Genomic DNA, 16,381 nt, shown 5'->3' with positions numbered 1-16,381 from the left:
TCAAAACTCATGGATGTTTCTGTTTAATAGAAATCTCTTTTGTGCTAGAAATTTCTGGAAAGCCTTCATCACATCTTTGTTCCTCAGGGTATAAATGAGTGGGTTGACTAATGGGGTGATCACACAGTAGAACACTGAGACGACTTTGCCAATTGTGAAATTGTACTTGGCTGGAGGGCGGACATAGGCAAAGATTATGGTGCCATAGTAGATGGTAACTACTGTGAGATGGGAGGCACAGGTTGAGAATGTTTTCTTCCTAGCCTCCCTGGAAGACAGCTTGATTATTGTGACCACAATGTTGCCATAGGAGCTCATTGTGAGAAGGAAAGAACTGAGAATCACCACAGAGCTGCAGGTATAACCCAAGGCCTCCACCAAGAATGTATCCGAACAGGAGAGTTTAAAGATAGGGTCAGAGTCACAAAAGAAATGATTGATTTTCTGTGGTCCACAAAAGTTCAGCTGAGAGATGAGTATGGTAGGTAGCAGAGGGGCAATAAAGCCCCCAATCCAAGATCCAGCTGAAAACCTTAGGCAAATCTGAACGCTCATGAGAAGTGAGTAGTGCAGAGGACGGCAAACAGCCACATGCCGGTCATAAGCCATGACTGCCAGCAAGATGCATTCAGTGGCTCCCAGGGAGAAGAAGAAGTAGTACTGAGCAATACAGCCTGCTACAGGAATGGTGACAAACTTTGTGACACATGTAGCCAGCAACTTAGGTACTGTGGCTGTAGTATACCAGATCTCCAGGAAAGACAAGTTTCCTAAGAAAATGTACATGGGTGTCTGCAGTGTGGAATCCACCAAAATAAGGAAAATTATGAGAGTGTTTCCCATGAGGGACAGCAAATATACAATGAGAAACATTACAAATAATGCAAGCTGAAGTGAGGAGGAGCCTGGAAACCCTAGAAAAATAAACTCTGTCACTGCTGTTTGGTTTGATACATCCATATTTCATCTTCTCTTCCCTAGAAGGGACCAGCAGCACTCAGGTGATTGTAAGTGATTGAGGATCAGGACTGAAACATATTATCCATTTCTGCCATGAAGCTAAGTTATTCCTAGCAACCAGAGAAAATGAAAGCTGTTGTAAACAGAAGTGGTTATTTAAATATATATATATATTATATATATTTCATGATGAAAGTAAATCTCTAATGTAAATATTCCATTTCTTCCAAATGAAAAACAAAGGAAATAGGTTACCTACCCACCATTATACAACTCAGGTAGTAAGGCACAGATGGAACCCTGATAACTTTATTTGAAGACCAAGGAAGAACTTGGCACCACCTAAAACTGAGGACTTGCTTTCCTAAAGCACAGACACAAAACCCAATAGTGGATGCAGTTTCTGGTAGAGGCCTTCACATCTGTGTAGCTCACCCCATTAAGATAAATACTACCCACAATTTTAAATTCATGGTATTTATTTACATATGAGTTCATGATTGGAGAGAGATAAGCACATGAGTTAAACAGGATTTTTTTTCCTTAACATCCATTTATCTTTCCTAATCTCTGCTTTATTTATGTTTAGAATCTTCACATCTTCCTACTTTCTCACATTGGTCAGGAGAAAACCTTATGGAAATGAGAATTTTTGTCATTAGAGTCATAAGAATTCCCTATGAATATATTCACATACATTCATGTCAAAATATCCAAGTGATGATTACAAAGTTTAAAAATCTTCATAAACATAATAAGGATATTCTTTATATTTAAATTTTGAACTCTTCATAATAAAATACACTATGCAAGAATCTCATATCACAGTGAAATCAGCAGTATAATTCAACATGTTCATTTTGTTTCTGTCTATACTTTCTTATTTCAATCCCTTCTGGAGGTTTTGATATATAAAACTTCATTAAAACAATGTATGTGCATCCTTGATTACACAGGTATGTATTTGCAAATAATGTTTATGTAGAGGAGAACTTTGCTTGGAAGTTATTTTTTGCTAAGAGCCAAGTAATGTTAGTATGTGGTCAATATTTTATTTGCTTCCTACCTGAATCTACAAATACTAATTACTAAAAATTGCAAAGGCTATTACCTTGGTTTTGTAATAAAAAATCTGCTTTCAGGCTACAAACTCATTCAAAAAGGTTTGTGAAATTTAGGAGAATTTACAATTCAAGAAAACATTTTTAAAAAATCCTTGAAATATTATTTTAAAAAACAGTGTTTCTTGTTTAAAAATATCTTGGTCTTTAGGAATGATATTAACCTTCTTTGCTATTTACAAAAGGCCATATTTCAAAGTCCTTTTCATTGTTTTTAGGAAAAGGATATTACACAGCTTTTATTTCATCATTAACAAGAAACATTACAGTCTCTATCTTTAAATAAATTAACCAGAATTTTTATGACATTAGACTAATGTGATTCACTCACAAAGACCAGGTTACTTTACTAAAGCACATTGCAGTTCTAATTCTGCTTTTAGTAGTTCTTCCATTGAACTAAGAAAGAAACAGGAAGACAGAGTAAATGAAGTTGAAATCAATGAAAGGTTTTATTAATACTCAACAATAAAAACAACTCATATATAGTTTTCTGTTTTTACCTACAGAATAGAATCATTCACCCTATATAAAATATGCATACTTGAGGATGACTATTGCCTCCCCTTAAAAACATTGTCAAAATCACAAAAGCCCTTCCTTCTGGCATTTTTTGGGGGTGGGTCCTCTGTTTACCCATAGAAAGTCGAGGAATGAAACATATAATTCCTCCCCAGTGTACTTACCTGGGGTGTCCTGTATTGTCATTTTACAGAAGTATAGTATTATCATTTAAGTACTCTCTGAGTTTTCATTTTCAGCAAAGCTGTGTAGTGAGCACACTCCTCAGACAATTCAGAGGGAAGCAGATGTCTCCTCCTTGATGTGTTCCTGGCCATGATGGAGCATCTGTGCTCTTGGTGGCACCACACTCTTTCTTAATTCTCAATTGCATTTTCTGCTAGGGTCCAGTTACATGAAAAAAGTGAGTCCAGAGCACCCTCCTGAGAAGCATCATGATTTCATCAGCCCAGAGCCTTGGGACATCAAAATAGATTCCCTGAGGAATTCCCTTTGTTGAGGGTCAGAATGCTTTCCCTTGGGCACTAGAGAAGAACAGAGGTTCTTCAAGCATTAGGCATGTCACTACAGGAACTGAGAATTTTGTCCCAAATGACATCATTAGCTGCTACTGCCTATGGTCTGGGTTCTTTAAAATAGAGTTATGGAAAAGAATCAATTGATATTTCATCCTTAAAAAGAATTTTCTTAAATCATAAACATTAGCATGTTATGTATGAACTAGATTATCATTAAAAGGTCTTAATGTATAATATGAGAACAACAAAACCCAAAAAAAGGAAATGCTGACAAGGTACAATTTATAAAAATTTAAAGTATTTGGTCATGCAAAAGAAGTCTTAACCTGAAGTAGAAATCAAGACTGGGAAGCATCATGAAAAAAGTACATGTCAATACAGCATTGCACAGATTGGAGAACTGAAGACCATGGTGCCCGAAGTGTTTTCAATCTTGTGGAGAAAATAAAAGGAGTTGATATGTATCATCAAGAAGAAACAGAGAAAACAAGTTTGATGTATTTCAAAATACTTATATTCCTCAACAAAAGATGATGACTTTTTCAACATTATTTTTTGTTATAACAACAAAACATTGCTTAATATATTTTTGCATAGAAAGTAAAACTATGAGGGTTTGCCAATTTTTAAAACTTAGAAAAATATCAGTTGTACACAATAATGGGATTGAGACTTTTCACACAGGTTTATATTTACCCATTTCTTCTACCCACATGGCTTCTCTCTGGCATCCCCCTTTCCTTATAATAATAATAATAATAATAATAATAATAATAATAATAATAACAATAGTTTTCTTTTTAGATGCCATGCATTGGAGTGAATACATGATGCTTGTATTTCAACATTTGGCTTAATTTTCTAAGCATATTTTAATCAGCTAGGTTACCAGTAACTTCCCCAAGAAATGTTTCAACTCAAGTCCAATATGGTAAGGCAATTATTTTACTGCCCAACTATAGTACAATGGTGGAGTGGTTATTATAGGAATATGGGTGAATTAAGACAATTGAATTATCAAACAGTATCAATTTAGAATGAGTAATAACCTCATGAAAGCTGTATTACTGAGTCCCAAATTTGATTTAACTTCCACCACTTAGTTAGGCACTTTGCCGAAGACCATGTGAAGAAAGGGGGCAGAGGGAATCATGGATGAATTCTCAAATGAAGACCTTTGATTTTCTGTCCTTTCATTCTATTAGAAAATTTTAACAACCCAACTATCATTATCCTAGAGATAGAAATCATCAGTTTGTATAGTTAATTTTACTGCTCAAACTATATTGCCAAGCACATTGAAGGTTGCCACAGTAACCTCTGCTCCACAGTGGCTGATAGAAATATCTAAGTCTTGTAAAGCTGCTTTTCCTCTGGACACCAACAATCCCCATTCCCTCAGTCTCACAAAAGTGCAAAAAAGGAACACACACTTTATTAATTTTTGTTGACTCATTGCTCGTTTGAAACTCAAGAACATAACTTTAACATATAATAATTTACCCTAGTCCCTCAAGTCTCATGGTGTTGTGATATATTATACATCAGAGATGAATATGTACTCAGACATGGATTTAAGCCAAGTCTTTCTTAGCCAGACAGCATATGTACTGGGCTTTGGGATCCCAATGCAGACTGGAGCCTGCCTAACATGAGCTTTTAAGTACAAAATATATATTTTATATTAACATGCTTCAGTTAATATGAATAACTAGCCAGAAACAGAACTATATAAGTCAAAAAGCAAGGTTAATACATTTAGAGACTTTCCAAAGAACTCTGGACATTGATGGATTAGCTCTTTGTTTTCATTTGGGCTGATAGTATTTTCTACATGCTGGGCCTCACAATCTGAGTGGTACTAAGATCATGGGGTCAGTTGTTCTAAGGTCTTGGGATCTTCTAAAGTCTGAGGGCCTGTAATATTCCAATTGGTCTTAATGAATGTTTCAAATCATGGACTCCTACTTTTCTAAAGAGGTATAGTTAGTTCAAAGGACCATTAAGTTTACTGAATTGATACATAATTTTCCATATAGTTTAAGGTACATGGTACCGCCATTAATCACAATGAGAACTGAAGACCAAAACTGATTTGGGGCTGCCTAGCACTTAAAAGGTTACAGAGAGGAAGCAAGGAGCAGACAAGGAAGACTCAAGCCATGCATGGTGATAAGGAGTCTCTATTTGTACAGAGCTAAGTAAGCATGGATAGATTTGTGTTGTTCCAAAAAAATAAATCATATTATTTCTGTCCCTATATACATGTTTCACTTCCTCTTGAATATCTGGGGTCATAAGGTTTGTCATTGTTATAAAACATTACAGAATAGAATTGTCTTTTACAGGGAGTTTTCTACACCAACACCATAAACCATGTGCTAAGAATCTAGAGGTATATTTTTCCAAAGCAAGCATATATGTTAATAATAGCCCATTCTTCAGCTGGTAGTCCTAGTGGTTTCAAAACTGCCAGACAGAAAGAAAGACTCTAAGGCAGTCAAGCAGAGTGACAAGTCCTGAGCAGTGTATTATTAACTTTTGATGGACAGAGTGCCAATTTTCAGTAGGCTCAAGAAAAATGCTCTGGACAAAGCTGCTGCAGTTGTTTAACTTCTTACATAATACAATGTTCATGTTTTATATTTTTGTAAAATTTATCTATATGTCTAATCCCGGCTTTCTTTTGCTTCTTGGTCATATGACAACACACTGGTCTTTCGTGAGCTAAAAGTTTTAGATATTAGAGAAGTTTAAGCCCCTTCTAATACTCTAGCATTAATTTGGAGTATCCCTAGTCACAGTGAGTTTTTACTGTCCATGTGCTGACAGTCTGGTTAGTTCCTATCCTTGGAAAGTACAGGGTCATGGTGTTTAATTACAACCAGCAATTTTGGCTATTTCTGACTAAATGATTAAATATCAAAATGGAATATAAGCTTCTCTGTGTAGGCATACTAACTGCCATCTCCTGCATATTAGCTTTGTTTCAATTCCTATTAGGGTTCAGTGACCCCTTTGTGCTGGTGTATGGAGGACTTATTATTCCTGCAAGCTCTGATATCCACAGATAACAAGACTTAGATCTTGAATCTGTCTCTTTGTGTTTGGAGTTGGAATCTGAAATATGCCTGCAATTTTACTTTGTGACCAGTTCCTTTGGCCTCCCCTCAGTTGGTAGCCAAGATAGCTAAATTCTTATGTACAAAGTTGGGCTTTGTACTCTTACAGCAGTCCCCCAGTGACCCTTCTATAAAATTTATTTTTGTTTCAGATGAAGAGGTTGTTTACATATTATAAGAGTATGGTCCTGAAAATCCTCTTATGGAAAGTCAAAAGGTCAACATCAAACAGTGGAAGAATTTTTTAAGTGCTTGGGGCAACCTGGTATAGGTAAATTGCTTGCTGTAATCTTCCTCTGAGTCTGCACACTTAAAAACAAAAATGGGCTTACTCAACTTCTTCCAATGGGAGACTGAAGAATGCATAATTCAGGTACAAGGCAATGTATACCTATTTTTTCTCTTTTTTTTTTTTGAGAATTAGACTCATGAGAATTAGAAGTCCCAGGCTCCTTCACAGGTAGGAGAGGTATATTCCAGAGTCACTGGAAGGATACCAGGACCTTTTCCTGGCAATATGGAGTGCATTATTCCTCTTAGTTTCTACATTTTGGGGCATTGTTTAATCTGGATGTGGGTAATTTAACAATCAATTGAAATAATTAAATTAATTTAACAATTAATTACATAAATGAACAATTGGTTAATTGAACAATTATAGAAACTTGGTGTGGGACCAGCCCCAGGGGATTGTTTTCTGTCCATATTCCTATAAATAGTTGTTAATATGAGAATAATCCAACTGTTATCTTTTCATAGGGGGAGCTTTAACCTTGAAGATAATCTTGTGACAGATGGAAAGACACAATATTTTGCTGTGTATCTGTTAGGCTAACTGTACCTCATCATCTGAAAGAAGGACTTTGGATTTCAGTTTATGCAAATTTCTTGTCTTCCAATTAGTTCTCCATGGTAAAACATCTCTTGAGCTACTCCAGCAGCTGGGAACTATTTGTACCTTTAAATGTTTTTTTTTTTTTTAACTTTTGAAAAGTTCTTTTTCTAATATCTTGAGCCAACTGGGTGACAAATGATTTTTTTAACAGCAGTGTTTAATCCTTCTAGAAATGACCTAAAGAAAATGGTCAAAATCTCCTTAGCATTGAACCGAAAGCAGCTACATTAGATCTAGGATACAATATGCTGTAGCCATTACTTATCCTTGCTGGGGAAAGTTTTTCTACTTATTTCAGAGAATGGCAGGTTTTGAATTTGCAACTATACAGATCATTGGTTGAAAAGGTGACAAGTCATAAAAGATGGAGGAGTGGAACTTCCTCTTTTCCTTTACCTGAGGGTTGCTGGGGGTGTATCGATGAACACAGTTCAGGGAACTATTTTCCCCTCCCTATATTCATTCTGTTTAGATGGCAGGGGGTCCTGGGTGAGAGTCCAGGCTCTTCCCTGCCTCCATACTAGGCCCAAGACTGACCTGTTCCCAGAGCAAGAGGTGAGAAAATAAACAAGTGTGCACTCTAGAGTGGAAATGACAGGTCTTTTGGATTTCTCTAGGCAAACCTGTCTGAGCCAAAAAGATTCCTGTCCCCAGTGATAGTGCATAGGTATTAAGCAAGGGAGGGGTTGAGTGGGGTGTGGAGGCTCTCCCAACACATAAACAACTGACCAATAAATATAACTTAACTGACAGAAATAAATACAAAAACAGGTAAAGACAACCATGTGTGGACACTAAACATTCAAACACCTGAATCTCATTATATCTCATACTGATCTCTGATTCTAGATCAGTGTGAGACTTTTCCTGTATGTCCAAACAGTAGATGCCTCACGAAGATTTTCCTCTTGTAGTGACAGACAAGGCAACTTTAAAATTTGATTCCTTTTGGGTTGGAGGTTTTGCACTCCTCAGAAGCATTAACCAGCAATTGATAACAGGGAGTACTAGGGACTTGGAACATCTCTGGCTGTGCATGCCCCTTGACAACCACACATTTCCTCACTCTGTGGGCTCTGAGACACACAATATCCCATGTCTTGAGGACTGATATCTGAGGCTGTATCTCTGTGGGATCTCCAAAAATGTTGGGTATACACCAGAGAAGACTACTTGGACATATATTTAAGCCAATAGAAAATATTTATTAGAAAGTTGGGGAATACACTGCATATTGCAGATTCCAGTGTAACCCCAAGTCTTTCTCAGTGTGATCCTTGAGGTATAACAATCACATTTCGATCCACATACTCTAGTTAACAAGAGCAGTTAGGAAGAGAAACTTATCTACAGATGTCAAAGAGCAAGACTGGTACATTTAGAGATTTTCCCAGAACCATAGAATGAATTAGGGGAACCTGTAGCCTCGCCTGCTTAGGGGCTGCCTAAAGATGTGCCTGACCATGCCTGGCATGGTCAGGGTGATGTATAGTGAGAGGTTCAGGTGACTGGGTTTCGCTTTCATTTTCACCTTTTCGGCTTGCTGTACAGACTGCTGCCACACTGGATGGCTAGGTCGCTCTGTAAGTAAGGCTTTTCCCTATTAAATACCTTTGTATTTCTACCTGACTCCATACTGGTAATTTCCCACTTTATCTGGTTGTCAGGAGTGGGATATTGGAAACCTACGCTCCATTTGGAACAGCCTGTGGGTTCTACTGGGCCAGTGGCCTAGGCAGGGAAAGTGCCCTTTCTCCACAGGTACTCCCAGCTGGCAGCCGACCTGCTGTGCCACACAAGCTCATTCCCACTGCTGCTAAGCCTCTCTGAACTGTCTGCCCAGCTGGGAGACAATTTCTAGCTGAGTGCACAGGACTGGCTCAGACAACAGCCTACCAGTGCCCAGAGGCCTACTGCCTAGAGCCGAGTAAGCCTCAGCAGCTTCCCCTGGCCACTGTGGTGTAAAGCCACATCTCTTTCAATGGTTGTAGCCACAAGGCAGTATACTCTCTAAGAAATCGCAGCCGCTTTTGTGACATCTCTCCACCTCTGCCACCATCTTGCCAAAGGCCACGCCGAGTAGCTGAACGCCTGCGCCACCTGCTGGTCAAAGATAATTACTGCATCTGGAGTAGAAATCAGGTAAAATTATGGCAGAATATTTATCATTTGCTAAAATTGGTAATAGTTTTGCTTATTACATGAATTCAATGTTTGAGGAGGATGTTAATTGGTCAATTACTGATCTATATGCCATAATGGTCGTTAGGTTTCTGGTACAAATAATATTACTAGCCAGAGGACTCAGGAACAGGGATAAGGATAACCTCACCACCTACTGACAGGAAATAACAGCTTTATGCAATGAGGTTTTGGAGAACAAATTAGGTCAGACCACAATTGTGCAGCAAGTGGAACAGAAATTGGATGATAAGCTTGGCTCTCTGTCCAATATGCTAAAGACAGAACTGTCTGTTACCGAAGATGAGATGCAACATATTTATGATAAGATAAACACAGAGAGATCCTCCATGTCTGAGTCCTTAGAGGCTAGGCTGTCAGAAGACCATGATGAGCTAAAGCATATCTGTAGCCAGCTAGAAACTCAGCTAGGCTCGGTGACCCAGAAACTAGATGCAAAGGTACAAAATACCCAGGATAGGGTTGAAGAATTGGACAATGCCATTCAATCAATTATTGAAGCATCTAAGGTAGCAGATCACAAATTTGAATCTAGATTTGAATGTTTGGAAGATAATTTACAGTACAGGACTGACAGATTAAATAGGTCCATACAGTCAATTTCTGAGGACTCAAAATCAGCAAATCATGACCTCAAATCTAGACTCCAATACCTAAAAGGCAGTTTCCATACCATCCAGATGCTGCCTAAGGACGACCATATTTAAGACCTAGAAAAACGTGTAGAGGAGCAGTTAGAGCAATTTACAGATTCACTAACAAGCTTGGAATCTTTTATTATTAAGGAGATTGAAACTTTTCATAGGGATATCATTACTAGGCTTAGAGATCATTGGGATGCCTCAGAAACAGAATCACTCCAATCCAAGGCACCTACTCCACCCAGGTATCATTACTATTCCTCTAAGGTTGTTACTCATACACCATTAGTTCACCCAGCTACCATGGTAGAAAAACCAGCTTCTAAGAAACACCTTCAGGGACAGATGGATTATGAATAGAGCTTACCTATAGAGCTGAAGGATCTTAATAATATTAAAGAATCAGTTGTCTCATAAGGTCTCCATAGCCCATATGTAACAGAGCTATTACTTTCATGGGCAACCTTTAACAGGTGACACTCACAGATTGGGAATGATTGGTAGCAGCTGTACTTGAGAATTCATGCCAAATCCAGTGGAGGGCATTGTTCAGGGAAGAAGAGAAGTTCCTTGAGCATCAAGGCATAAAGGAAGATTTTGAAGCCCCCTAGAGCTTGGTGAGGATATTTATTCTAACCCACAGGTTCAGGCTAAGTATGATGACCATATACTGTCTCTATGCAGTAAAGCAGCATTTGAACCTAATACAAGTCTCTTTGTGCATTAATTGGGGCCCTAACTCAGGCAGGTGGCTGGCATAAAGTGCACATGTGGCGGTGGGGCGGCAGCTTTAGCGGAAAGATTTATCGTAACAATAGAATTTGATGGATTGGGACTTTGTTTTTAATTGGCAGGTAGTGTTGTCTATGTGCTGAGTTTTAGGACATGAATGGTACTTGTATCAGAGTCTTTTGTGCTAAAGTCTGCTATAGTGGTCATCTCAATACAAAATAAATGAGAATACTCTAAATCTCAAAGAATTTATCATGTTACAAAATCTAGAAATTCTTCTGGAACTGAAAAGACACAAATATAAATATCTGTAAGATTAAAAGATAATTAATATATTTCTAATATATAATATTTCAAAATAGACTTTTCCTTTCCAAAAGGAGAAATTGGAGGAAAACAATGAAAGACTACACCAAAGAAATCTCAAGAACTGACAGTGCAATCAGTACACGTTTCAACTACATGTCTAGGTCTGGATCATTTCAGTGCCATCATTTGAGTTCCAACAGGCTTAAGTAGTTCCACTGCTCCACTTCAGCTTCGTGTAGCAAATATGACCTCTCCTGGACAAGGTTCACACTATGATTGCTGCTTTCCAAGGCAGACATAACATGATCATGGCATCTTCAACATCCAAGCGTCTCCACTGAAACTTGAGCTTTGTCTTCATAGCTTCGTAGAAAGGCCTAGCACTGTCTCCAAAAAGAAATTCGAATGTAATACTCTTTGCTTGATCTCATTGATATTGTTGAGCCTTTGTATAATCCTCCATGGCTTCAATACCCTGGAATTTTTTATGCCAGTAAAATCAGCATCAAGTCCGTGATACATTGGATTCATTCTAGCAGCTTGAGATACACTTTGGCCTCATCTGCCACTGATAAAATGACCTCTGTGTGCCTTCGTGATGGAACATGATGAAATACTTCTCCAGTTAGTTGTTTTGGGCAGGGAATATTTTAGTGGCATTTTCAAGCCTATCTCCCTCCTTTAGAATAAATAGGAACATTTATAAATTACTAAACTAAACTAAACTAAACTAAACTAAACTTACTAAACTAAAATTACTAAACTAAACTAAACTTTGGTAGGTAGAGTTTGGCTTTCAAGGGATCTTTCCTACTACATCAGTACAGAGTGTACTCTTTTTCTTAATTGGGTTAATCTTTCTTAAACACTTACAGATACTTTCTCTGCACCCTCCTTGTCCACAGCTTTAACACTGCTCATGTTTTTTTCTTCACAATGTATTGAATTCTCATTATAGACTCCAATAGATAAAATGTTATAACAATATTTTATTGTATTAAAATTTTCTTTATCAAACAACATAGCCCATTGCTTTTTAATCCAGCCCCACTCATATGTTGAGTACACATGCACTGACTTCTCCTTCATGACCAAAATACATAACTATTAAGCTGGTTCCCAAAAGAGTCCATGTTTTCCTCTAAAATGTCATGAGATGGACATATGATTTTAAAATAAAATCCCTTGGTACTCTGTTTCTTTCAATACCCACTAGAGTGGCTCATTAATCTCTGATTAGATCATTCTACATCTATTCAGTCCAAATTTATGAAGTCTCACATATTTCATTCATAATCCACTTTTAATAGTCAATCATCTAATACCTAAATAGGTCTGGAGAGAAGGAAAGGGAGTTGTGAAGTGTTGTGATGTTATTTTAATTAAAATGTAAACTAAATAAAAATACAATTATTTTAAAATACTTTAATAACAAAAATAAAGTCCATCATTTTCTTTGAAACAGACAGAACTGGACACTTAACATGAATTCTCACTTGCTGGTGGTCAGGAGCCTCTGTCTTTCAGATTTAAACTATGGTACTGGATCTGCTGAAACTTAGTCTTCATACTTGCATGGGGATGTCAAGTTTGAAGATGTTTTCTGGCTAATATAAAACATTGTTAAAATCAGCTGGGAAACTCTAATATACTTACATCTTAAATTTTTATTCAGGAAACTACAGTGTCGTGAAATATTTTATGTTTAAAAATAGTTTAGTGTAATTCCTAATTTATATTTTGATTGACATAATTCTTATAAATCTTTAAATGCTAAGAACAGGAGTTGAAAGCCTTAATAAAAGAACTAAGAAACTAAGAAGTTTCATTTGGGTTTAAATGCAGGTGTTGAGGATGAGAGCATGTTGTTCTTGGTCTCTATTTTATGGCAGTTAATGGGTATTCAAAGTCTTTTGATCTTATTTCAATTCATAGGAATCAAATTTTATGTATTTTTCAATTTCAAATGTATGTATGTCATTCTTTTCTTTCAGTAACTCACAGATCAGCACATCAGCTTGAAGAGGAGAGAGAGGGAGGGAGGGAGGGAAGGAGGAAGGGAGGGGGGAGGGAGGAAGGGAGGGAGGGAAGGGAGGAGAGGGAGGGAGGGAGGGAGAGAGAGATTGAATATCTGGTAGGTTTGAGATTCTAAAAATACAAAGAATACTGTTGTGCAGTCTGTGGAGGCGCCCAAAATATTTTTAGACAATGGAGACTATCCTTGTTCCACCATTATATTTCATTATCCTCATCATGATCTTCACATGACTCGGGTGATACATTGTCTGGTCCTTCTGCCAGTGCCTATTCCTGGATTTTAATTGGTCCATTTTTTAACAAGTTCTATGAAAATCATACCTATATTGCTCTGGGCATTTTGTCCCAATTAAGCACTGTGTTCTCAGTGGATGTTCTTATTACCACTCAGGAGGGTGCACAGATTTTAGATAAAAAGGACAAAACTGGTCAATTTTTGAAGGCAAGAAAGGTGTTTTACTCATCTGGAGACATGCTGTAACCTTTTATAGACAGGAAGATTTATCTTTAAGATTTTGATTTGTAAAAGGTAACAGGGAGAGCTTCATTCTCATTTTTTAATGATGAACATTGCTTGGGTGAGTGTCTGTCGAACATGGTTGTTACCCTGACCTTACCTCTTGTTTACAGGAGGATTTCCTAACAATTTCCGACTTGTCTTTTAAATGTTTCTATATGTAAAGGGAATTCCATTTACAAGCATTGAATATTTGAGAAAAAAAAAACCATCTTTTATTTTCACCTAAAAATTAATCAGTAATTTCATTAAAAGAATGTGTGATGACAGTGTTACATTACTTTAGAAGAAATGCAATCACAAAGAAATGTTGCTATTTTATAGAAGTTTTATTTCAAATGTGACAGTAGCATCATGGACTGTGATGAACTAAAGTGTCACATATCAAACCAAAGACCTGATCATTGTGTTTCTATGCCACATAAATAATACCTTGTACTTTCAAATATCCTTTTATTTATACAATATTTGCAAAATGTGCACAACTGTATATAAACTAATCCCAGAAAGGACATAAAGATTAAAACATTTTGTATAACATATAGTAGATTTGTATTTTACTTTAAATGTATGCTACATACAATAATATTAGTATGTTTGTGAATGAATTATATTTTTAATAAGATGTATATATGCCTAGCATAAAATAATCTTATAAAAGTATTACTTCGAATGTGGTTTTGGAATATTAACTTTCCTCTATATAATTTTTTATATAAAATTATTTTAAAATACTTTAAAGTTTAATTTTTATTATTAAAATTATAACTGTATTTTCCCTTCTAACCCTCCTCTATGGCCCTCTTTGCTTTCTTTCAATTTCCTTCATTTTTTTCATTATTTGATTTTACCCATACATATAGGTATATGAATGCATATGTACATATGCATATTCCTGAATATATGTACATGGATGTTTTGCCTCTGTGGATTTGTGCATACAACCTGCATGCATATACTTAGAAGCCAGAAAGGATGTTGTGTCCCCTAGAGCTGGAGTTATGGATAGTGTGAGGCACCATGTATGTCCTGGAATCTGAATCCAATTCTTCTGTATGAGCAGCATGTGCCCTCATCTAATGAACTAGCTATCTCTTCCCTCCAGCAGTATTTGCAAAGATTTTTCCCTGAATGGATCTTTAAAATATTCCTTAATGTTTTCACATTTTAATTTTACTAGAAATAGGTTTAATATATTGGAATCACATAAAGTTCAATTTAAAAGAAATAAGTTATGCTTAATGTATCAAATATATTGCACAAATTTGAAAAATATTTGAGTGTTCATTTTTATTAAACTTGTTTCTCAACATAAGCCATGCTATGCTATGCATGCCAGATCCTCTCTAAATTTTCATCTTTAATATTCCAACTGTAGGCTTTCCACAGAAAACCAATAATAAAATTCTTTAAAATAAATGTAATAGGCATTAAAACAAATTTATTAAGCCATTTTGAATATTAAATGTTCACTTTTAAGAGCAACTTTAAACCTGTCTTTCCATATTCCCAAAAGTCTAAAATTACATTTCTAGATGCAAAAGCCTCTGGTTATAAATGTGTGTATGTTTCATTATAAGAAATGTTAATATATTATATCCCTCACAGAGGATTCATTCTTCTCTTTAGGTTGAAAAAGAATTTATGTGCTTTATCAAAAGGGGAAATGTGTCCTTTGCTAGCAGCATATCTTCACCATTTGTTGTTACATATAATGATGACATGATATATATATATATATATATATATTATATATATATATATATATATAGCGCCATAAATTTGAGAAAAGGAGCAGGGAAGGGAGAAATGATTTAGTCACATTATAATCTAAAACCAAAACAAAGCAAAACAGAAACAAAACAAAAAACACACAACACCATAATGAAACATTACAGGTCCCTTCATTTTTATATTTTTTTATTCTGTCTCTATGATCAGGAAAGAACTCCCATGAATATGGGAGGTTAGTGGAAGTGATGATATGAGTGTCTGTTTTGCCTTATATCAAACTTTCAGAAGTGAATTTATTTTCAGATTGAATAGTTTTCTCTTCTGTACACCTATTGATAATTTTTATACAAGAACTTTATTGAATAATATAAATAGTTATTGCATTTATTGGCATTAATGTGCAATTTGTATTTTACAGATCACTGACTGATTGCTTAGGTTGAAAATTTCTCCAATGCAAAGAAAAATTATATTTAATCGGAATTTGACAGATTTAATGCATTAAAGTTTGAGCTCTATTAACATTTGTTGAGTATTTTTAAATTAACTGGTGTTACACCCCTAATTATTTTATCATGATAAACTTTTCTTGCTTTGCTATGTAGGTAATAATAATTTTATTAAAATAAGTTTATATATACTTACAATTTTAGTTGTAAAATTTCCTTCATTTTTATCAATTTTATCTATGAAACCATTTTATTCTTTTTTGGTGAAGCATTAAAATACTAACTCGGTGTCCTTATTTTCACTGGTGTGATCAGATTTCCTACTTTTAAAAAAAGCTAATATAAATTGTATAATTTTGGAAATTAATACATTTCTGATTTTGTACTTGTTAGCACATAGCTTTTAATCCTAGCTTCTTTTATTTCTATGATAACATTTTTGTTTGTTCTTTCAATACATTTTAATTAAAATATTATTACATCATTCCCCTTTCCCCTTCATACTGCCAACCCCTTAAATGTCCCCCTTCTACTCCCTATCATGTCCCCCTACTCTCAAGTATATGTCATCTTCTCCTTTGATTATTATTGTTACAAATTCATGTATGCATAAATATATAAA

At 35.8% G+C, this 16,381-nt stretch overlaps 1 protein-coding gene across 1 annotated transcript; it reads right to left on the bottom strand.

Annotated features, from left to right (window-relative positions):
- Positions 1 to 960, bottom strand: LOC100760753 (olfactory receptor 6F1). The gene has a single exon (XM_027407489.1). The coding sequence runs from the start codon at positions 958 to 960 to the stop codon at positions 1 to 3; it is 960 nt and encodes a 319-aa protein (XP_027263290.1).
- Positions 961 to 16,381: the final 15,421 nt, after the last annotated feature.

This window comes from Cricetulus griseus, chromosome 3, assembly GCF_003668045.3.
Source record: "Cricetulus griseus strain 17A/GY chromosome 3, alternate assembly CriGri-PICRH-1.0, whole genome shotgun sequence".
In the NCBI taxonomy this organism is placed as follows: domain Eukaryota; kingdom Metazoa; phylum Chordata; class Mammalia; order Rodentia; family Cricetidae; genus Cricetulus; species Cricetulus griseus.
This window is presented reverse-complemented; position numbering and strand designations above follow the sequence as displayed.